The sequence below is a fragment of the Gigantopelta aegis genome, chromosome 4, assembly GCF_016097555.1.
Source record: "Gigantopelta aegis isolate Gae_Host chromosome 4, Gae_host_genome, whole genome shotgun sequence".
Lineage (NCBI taxonomy): Eukaryota > Metazoa > Mollusca > Gastropoda > Neomphalida > Peltospiridae > Gigantopelta > Gigantopelta aegis.
In genome coordinates, this window is record NC_054702.1 from 98,236,660 (window position 1) to 98,246,342 (window position 9,683).

The 9,683-nt window shown below is 34.2% G+C and overlaps 1 protein-coding gene across 1 annotated transcript in view; it reads right to left on the minus strand.

Annotated features, from left to right (window-relative positions):
- Positions 1-4,285, minus strand: part of LOC121371536 (acid phosphatase type 7-like) — a 30,370-nt gene extending 26,085 nt beyond the window's left edge. Inside the window, exon 1 of the mRNA XM_041497500.1 lies at positions 4,073-4,285. Within this exon, the coding sequence (XP_041353434.1) occupies positions 4,073-4,178 (106 nt within the window). The 5' untranslated portion in view covers positions 4,179-4,285. The remainder of the gene's footprint in view (positions 1-4,072) is intronic.
- Positions 4,286-9,683: the final 5,398 nt, after the last annotated feature.

Consider the following 9,683-nt stretch of genomic DNA (forward strand, 5'->3'; position numbering starts at 1 on the left):
ATGGCACTATGGAACTGAATGCAACCACAGTCAACAGTATGTGGGGCCTCTCCCAGAAAAAAAATGCGTTAAGTTTAAGTTTAGGGTTAGGGTTAACAAGATGATACTGTAATGATAAATAAGAGTAATTAATTTTGTTAAAAAGTGAACTTTAAAAAAAAAAAAAACGGAAAAAATATCTGGGTATGGCACCATACCCTTTTCACCCTCTGGCAGAAACCCTACATTTTAATTTCAAATTATTCTTAGAACCGGCATTACGTCACACAGCCTAGTTACCGATCATCTGGGTCTTTGGGGGTGAAGCAAAGCCTTAGTGATTACTGTTTTACATAGAATAAAGTTATCATATTAACTTTTCGCATGCCTTGCATATTGTCATTTATTTTCTGTAGCTAACACATAGTTGCAGCATGTCTTATGAGTATTATAGCAGCTTGGGTTGTCATGTAACAGAAGCGAACAATGGGAATCTGAATTAGTACAATCTATATTTATTACCGTGTTTCCGTATAGCTAGTATATCGAGGGGACCTGACTAGAGGCAGGTTGGGCGAATATAATTTTTGTTGATGCAATCTTCAGGTAATATTAATCATAAATTTTAACAACTTTGAAATAATAAGATAATTATTAATATTATAATAATTATGAGGTGGGCTACAAAATATATAATTTGTATGTATAATAATAAAATTTGTATGCATGGTTCAAGGTAATTATTTTTATGATATAATTAAACAATTACAAAGTTGTTACTTTACAGCTTTAAATTACAGTATTATTATTGTCATTCTTATTATATAGATGTAATGGCAACAGTGAAAATGTTCCACTGAATACATTCTTTTATTCTTTAAAAAAAACTCAGTTTCTTGAAATAATGAAATGATTTTGTTTTTACAGATTGTGAAATTATCTCATGTTGGCCTTCCTTACCGGTTGAATGCAGTCGAAAAGAAAATAGCAATAATAAAATATAGCCAACCTCAGACCTCGTCATCTAAGGGGAGTTATATCTCTCTCTAGCTACCCATCACTCCCCTGAGATTAGTTGAAGGAGAATAATATATAGCTCCCTTTGGCATGTGAATATTAATAATATTTTAAATTGCCCCCCATAATCTAACTTAGGGGAGCAATTAATAACTCCCCTCAGTTATTTTTATGTCACGGTCTACAACCTACTAAAATTTAGTGTTACCTCATCAAACAAACATACAAATGTTTTAACATGGTATATTTATTAATAAAACACAAAAACTTTCCTGAGTAAATAATGGATATATATATATATATATTGGTCTTGTTTTATATCTAGTCAAAGTGGATATTGCAGATATGTTCTTGTTCAGTCTTGTGCTGTAATGGAATTGTTATTGCAATTAAAATTTAAGTAATACATACAAAACTAATTTTTTATAATATACAACTAGAGAAAGGAGATGGAGGCAAATATCATGACTGTTAGTAAACTGATCTATATCAATATGCCTTCTGCTAGACTACACACATTTAACCGAAGTTGCTTTTAACCTGGGTTAAATTACCTCTTGTATAGATGCACTATGTAGCATATTAAATGAAAAGGTATTAATGACATGGTTAAATGCTATATTATTCTCCATGTCAAGTGTTTTCAGAAAGAAAAACAAATATCAGATATGGCACATGACCTACTTTATTGCAGGTAATTACTGAAGTAAATTGTACACATACGCACACAAGCACACACACACACACACACACACATATATATATATAAAACACAATTTTAAAGAAATAATTTCCTTTTACATGATCCATGTAAAAGGATTTGTTTTGTTTTTTTAAATACATACAGTGATACACATGTACATACTGTCCACTTGTTTTTTTTTATTATATAGCTATATCTGCATCTGCATCTGTGTATGTGTATGTGTATGTGTATGTGTATGTGTATGTGTATGTGTATGTGTATGTGTATGTGTATGTGTATGTGTATGTGTATGTGTATATGTATGTGTATGTGTATGTGTATATGTATATATATATATATATATTCAGACACAAAGGCACGCATACATTTTCCCTCTGAACCAAGTAAATACTAAACACAGTCCATTATTTTAGTTTCAGAGATACAAGTATACCTTTTTTGTTTAATACATTATACATTTGGGCTATTACACGTCCATAGGAACAATATCTGGAGTGAGGGATGGCAAAATCTCTAGTAGTAGGGATAGTCTTGGGAGGGGTGGGGGAGAAGCCATATATATATATATATATAGAGAGAGAGAGAGAGAGAGAGAGAGAGAGAGAGAGAGAGAGAGAGAGAGAGAGAGAGAGAGAGAGAGAGAGAGAGAGAGAGAGAGAGAGAGAGACAGAGACAGAGACAGAGAGAGAGAGTAGAAAAAAACAACCTACATTTTCGTACTGCAGGCCTGCTAAAACAATAATAATAATAATAATAATTAAAGTTTAAGCAAGAACTTATATTGTAATTATTATATATATGTAATTTAATGGTATATACTTTTATTTTAAAATTTAAACATAAATAAATAAATAAGATGTAGTAGCCGAAGTATGGCAAAATAAATACAAGTATAGAGAATGTCCAAGTTACTGTAAAATTAGATTAAATGAATAATAAAGACCAGACAAATTTTATGATAAAATGAGTACATGTGTATACTCTTTATTCAAGAACTGGATGCATCCGTTTCTTTTTTTCATGGATGTCTATCGAATTATGTATTTTATTTACAGCATAATGTGGAAATTTTATCATTGAACATGCTTTAACCAGTTTGGTTGCTATTAACGTCGGTTAGTGTCGACAAGCAACAACATTAAACTCAACATAGTCACATGGCGTTCCATCAGGTTTGTCAGGTTTTAGTGCATCCACCCAGAAGTGGTGTCTGGTCTCATCTTTTCGAAATTTATAAAACGATATTTTTTTTGTTATGATCTATGCAGCCAACTGCACAACATTTTTGAGGCATCTTGGCCATTAACTGCTGTAAATGATCGACGAAAGTTGCCTCAATTCATTATCAAACCATAGGTAACTAAGGAAAAGCTTCATGGCGCCACGTGATAAAAAAATGGCTGCCAGGGGTTGAAGTACCCGTATGTTTGGTTCCGAGAATAGAAATTTTAAAAGATTATTAACTGAATGTGCACAGCGGTACAAAAGATTAATTTATTCTTCAAAGCATAATCATTTTCATCGGCTTAAATAAAAAAATGTATGATTTGATCAAATACATTTCTATGTCTTTTTTGTAAACGCTAGATTCCGTTTTGTCCAATTTGGTTTCATTTTCGTTTGTGACCGTTTTGGCATGATTCCGTTTTCATTATAACCCGTTTCCTGGAATGTCATGCTTGCGCAGTGCGGAACTCCAAAAGTCATCTATTAGCAATGCAATGCATGTATTGGTGTGTATTTCTACATCATTCTGAACCGTTTGTTTCAATGGTTTGGAATTCTTGCACGGCTGATGCGGAGTCGCGGAATTTAATACATAAAAACAAAATAAAATTAATTAATTAAATTATAAGACAGTCAGTCAGAAAAGAGAGATTGCCCGTGGGACTGGTAGTTGCATTTTTTTAGTTCGTCCGTTAGAATTTTTATTCGCATTTGGCGAGTGGGCGAGTACTTTCCATTTCAAAATAAATTCTGATTTTATCTTGTATAAAGAGGGTCCTCTCTCCATTAATCAAAAACTAACCCTAAGTTAGTTCACCAAGGTCCGTTTTTTGTTTTGTTTTTAACATTTTCACATTTATTGGACTTCCTATTATGGCACAATGTTTATCTTGATGAACTAACCCCAAGTTAACCCAATGGGGGTAACGCCATCATAGTTTACCCCTTAATTAGTTATTATTAAACAAACATTTTTTTTTTTTTTTTTTTTTTTATCTTTTTTGTCCACAATGATTGAATGAACAGTTTTGTCTAGACTATTGTGTCATAATCATGTGACGGTCATATGAATCGTGAATTTGATTTTGTTTCAAATTAACTTAAAATTAAAACATTACCATCATTATCAATACGATTACTTACGCCCATATGATAGATGAACTTGTTCAGGTTTCGATACTTCAGTGCTGTCAATATGTGAAAATGCTAAAAGAGCAAACGTTAAAACTGCTACTCTTTCCATCCCCATTAGGCCTATGTCAACTTGATCCAATAACTTCCTTTTTATATTCGGAACGGCTCGAACGCCTGTCGGAATATGTCGGTCAAATACGGTTGAAACGAAACTAAAGGTTCCATTGTACCAAATCAATTCCTATTACCGATAATGTTAACGTTTACAAAGAAAAATCTGAGCAATAAAAGTAGCGTATCAACACACCCAGCCAGTACACCAACGACAAATGTGGCACCTAACATTTAATCTAACTGGGAGAGGGTCACATACCATTTAAGAGATTTTATTAGCGTTTTTATTAGAAAGGTTCTCTCATTTTTGCTAAAGATTACATTGATTTTTGGGGGTACAACTAATTTTATTGGGAATTCTCGTTTATGACCAATATGTTAAGCTATAATAACGTCACAGTTATTGAATGAATGAATGAATGAATGAATGTTTAACAGTATAAAGAACACATTCACAATTTATATATACATTTAAAAAGTTAATTAAAACAGGGTAAAGGGCTGTTGTTTGTGTGTGTGTGTGTGTGTGTGTGTGTGTGTGTGTGTGTGTGTACATACATATTATATATGTATGTATGTATGTATGTATGTATGTATGTATGTGTTATTACCAGTGTTTTTCGGTATCGTCAATTTCATATATTAGGAATAAAACGTGTATTATGAGAGCCTCTGGCGAGCATAATACATTATTTTTATTCATAATATATGATATTGACGATACCGAAACACACGAGGGTAATAATCTCTTTATCATATAATCTCAAGCTTAATATAACGTGTTTTTGTAAACTGTAAACGCAACTTTAATTCCAGTCCGCCATTACTAGATATTCAAATGACGTAAGAATATGTGGCGCGGTGTCTTTTTGAATGGAAATGACGTTAAACTCGAATGAATTCATTTTGGATGTCCTTACATCAAAATAAACTAGTGCATAACATTTTTTGTTTTTTAAACACTGGACAGCTTTCAGTGTAAAATTGTAATTGAAATGTTTTTATTTGATGACTATGAATGCATACGTCAATTATGGAGTGTCATCCTAGTACGTTTGCTTAAATGTCAATAAACAATTTGCAAAGTTATCAAATTCTTAAAGTATGTGATCTGAAACATATCACATATTTTGATTGCACTGAAAATGTAAGATATTATATTAATAATTTAAAGCTGGAACATCCAAAGTGGGTTTTTATCCATTGCCAATAAAGATGATATATAGGCTCCAGGCCTATTTTGTTAGGGAATACCCAACGTTAGCATCAAGAGCAATGAAAGGACAGAAACTGTTGTCATTATCGATATTCTAGAGTTAATAGTTATGCAAATAACTTAAAATTATCTGTTACAAATAAATTTAAAGACAGAACAAAACCCCAGCTGGTAGCCTACCCCGAAAATTCATGCAGTGTTTAACGGATGAATAGTGGTATGCAATTTTATTTTATTTTCCATTTTTCTTCTTTTTTTTCCAGTCCGTCCACTTTCACATTTTGATTGTATTACAACGTATCTGATTGGAAGAGTTCGTCTTCTGATTTATTCTTTGAAAAAAAAAACATTCTACAACATGCGAGGCGGGGTGTAGCTCAACACTCTTTTCAAGTACGAGTTGTAGGTTCGTAGGGGACATTCAACAATTATGTAACGCAAAATATGGCATGTTTGTAATACCCCCTCCCCTCATGTACCATTTTGTAACGCTAATGCCACACCTTAAAAATACCACGGACAACCCTCCGCTTTGTATAATGACGTAATTTGACATTATTAGATTTTGTGTGTGTTCGGTTTGGGAATAAATATTAGCTAGATAGAAAATCAATCTAATTAAAATTAGCTCCACTGGTTAATTACTATAGACCAGTAGAACTAATTTTAATACAGATTGATAGAAAATAGTCTGTTAAAGAAGAATACAATAACTGCGTGCAATTTAGATTATAAATACAAAGAGACAAGAGTTTTGAAAATGTTACGTACTTGACAAACACCCTCCTTCCTCCATAACGTTTCATAACCATTATACCCTTGCAACGTTCAACGCCCACCCTTTTTAAACCGTGGTATAATAAACATGGGCGGATCCAAGAGGGGGGACCCTCAAAATGTCCAAGTGCCCTTTTTGTTTGTAGAATTTTTTTTTTTTTAAGTAAACAATAATTATATTGTAGATAAATGAAGTCAAGATTTTCGTGTACATGCGCAAACTTGCAGATATGTGTCGGTGTTATTGAGTCTCAATGGGGCCCCATTGAGGTTCTAACGCGAGTGACGCCAATTTACTTCATTATTGCTAGTATATTATGACGTAGAACTGTAGGAATTCATATTAATTGTAAATATCAAAACTTGTAGTAAGGTGCCCTTTTGACGAGTCAATGTGCCCTTCTTTTTTGGTGGTCCCCCCCCCCCCAAAAAAATATTTCCTGGATCCGCCCATGATAAAAGCCGTGCTTTTTTGCTTTCAACTAGCGGTGGAAGTAATACAGTTTGGGTGTGGGGGTTGAGTCGGTGCTAAATTAATTACCGATGCCTATGACATATCTACAGACTATTAAAGGCGATGGTGTGTAAGCTGTAACCTAACAATGTTTTAATACACATACATGTTTATTTACGATTTGTAAAAACAAGGAAGAAAAATACATTGTTTTAACATGTCGGTGTGCCGTTTGTCACCATCCTTGTCATTGTTCATATAATATACATACGTTTGTAAAATGCGCAGTTAACAATAGGCGAACAAGAGGGGAATGTCGGTGGTGAGGGTGGGGGGTGGGGTGGTGGTCAGTTTGATCTGTGTGTGCTTCACTCAATATTATGCAAATTGAGTTTTATATTCAGCCGATTTTGAAAATTCAGTGGCCACATTGATGACATAATAATGTAGGTGATGATTTGATGAGCAGGCCAGTGGGAGAGGAAGATCAACATCTGGTACTTAATTCTTTAACCTGTGTTAATATAGGAATGGTGGTGCTTACACAGAATTCAGGCCACTGTAAAAAGTTGTCAATATTCAGGCATGTTTCTTCTATCTTCCCTAAGAGTGCCATCCCATGTCTAATGATATGCAGTAGTGTAGCTAGGATAGAGGTGGGGTGGGAGGGCACGACCCCCCCCCCCCCCCCAATCAAGCCTTTTTTTTAACTATTAAATTTTATAAAATTATACAGTGTGCCCCACCTCCACCCCCAATATAAAATCCTGGCCATGCCAGTGATATGGCCTTTGATACACCAGTCGTGAGGCATTTGAAGTGTAGAAGACACTACCCACTGGCATAGCTAGAGCGACCATACTCCAACCACACCTTATGCCATGTCTGTGGGTGCCGCCCTCCCCATAAAAAAAAATCCTGTGTCTACCTACTGCAATCAATTGTGTAACCCACTTCCCCTCAGACAAAAAGTTCTACCACTGAACTACATCCATCCCTCATATTTATCACACCATTAATGTCAGAGAGCTGGAAAAAAACCCACGTTTGTTTTGTTTAATGACACCACTAGAGCACATTGATTTGTTAATCATTGGCTATTGGATGTCAACTATTTGGTAATTTTGATACAATATAGTCTTAGAGGAAACCTGCTACATTTTTGCACTAGTACTGTAGTAGTAGCCAGGGCCGTACCCTGACCAAAATCCATGGGGGGGCACTAAATTTTATAAATAATTTTTAACATACTATAAAGATTAAACATTTCTATGCTATTACTGGAGATATCTAAAAAAAAAAAAAAAGGACAAGATTCTCGGGGGGGGGGGGGCAGCTGCCCCCCCCCTGCCCCCCCGGAGGGTACGGCCCTGATAGCAAGATAACTTTTATATGCATCATCCCACAGAGAGGATAACACATAGCACGGCCTTTGATACTGAGATCTGAAAGACCATAGACTAGAGTGAAAATTGCACTAATGTTCTCAACATTCATGTACTGCAAAACCATAGCAATGAACCCCGTCTGCTGTTCTGCAGCTGTTCAACCATAGCAATGAACCCCATCTGCTGTTCTGCAGCTGTTCAACCATAGCAATGAACCCCATCTGCTGTCCTGCAGCTGTTCAACCATAGCAATGAACCCCGTCTGCTGTTCTGCAGCTGTTCAACCATAGCAATGAACCCTGTCTGCTGTTCTGCAGCTGTTCAAGTTTAACAAGAATCCACAGAATGAAGGGAATCAGCAGACAAATGTCAAAAAGAAAGATTGACTTTAATTTGCTGCCATTGTAACATTTTACCCACTAACAGAGCCTTATTAATTATGAAAATTACAGAGTACTTATTAAATATGTATTTTGTTTAGAATGTCATCATATTAGAGTTTTTAAGTCATCCTTATCTAGTAGGTAGTACTAGACCAAATAACTTCCGGCTGGGTCAAAGTTGGAGGTGCACCGAACTTTTGATAGAGAAGTGAACACCACAAGTCCTATGATTGGTTATAAATGTGAGTGTGTTGGTTGTAAAAAATAATAGTTTCATCTGGGTAAAAAAAAATTGCAATTTTATTTCATCTAGTACCAATGTGTCAAGTAGCCTTGTGCTTGAAACATGTATGGGGTACCTGTAAAAAAAAGTACTCGAATTTTGTGCGAAACTAGGGTAGTCATAGACGCTATTCGTTATCTCAGAAACGAGCAGCTTGACCCCCATTTTTTTATTATTCACTTTAAGTGTAAGGGGTGGTAGTATTTATATCCGTGGCGTTTATGTCGGTTGATACGTTGCAGGTAGGAGTTTTAGCCACATATGTTACTATTGTCGTCTATGGGATTTGATTTGGTAGTATACACCCTATAGGCTATAGCACATATTCAGTGCATAATAAAAAATATTATGATTTTGTCATTTTATTTAATTAAACTATACTGGTTGATTAATTAGCCATCACTCGACCATGCAAGTTCACAATGACCTTGACCGTGATAATAATCTCTGTACATGGCTCTGAATGGAGTTTGAATCAAAGTTAGCACTGAAGAAAAGTTGGTTTTGGCCTATAATTCATACTGTAAAGATTTCAATAATTTCTTTTTACATGGTATTTGACTTGCCATATACAACTGTTCTTAAATATGGTATTATATATAGGCAACCTGAAGTAAGATTTTAATAGCAATTTATTTTTATATTAAAAATAGCATGTGCCAATAGTGGGTTAATGTCTTTAGTTTCCATTAACATTGTTAATTTTGTATGTATGAAATTCTGAAAACTCAAATTTGTAAAGAACTTGATTTTTATTGTCATTTTGACATATTTATAGGATGCTAAGTTATATTTTAGACAAAATAGTAGTTTTATGAAAAAATTTAAGTAAATTTGAAGAAAAACTTTACCAAAAACATAATTAAATTTGTTCTCACTATTGTGCCTTCTATTCTTATTTGTACATAACATTAAGGTTGTTAAACATATACTTAGATCTCCAGATCATTTTTTTCTCTTAATAATCACTTAGTTAGCTCTCATGAAAAGCATTTCGAGTTTATA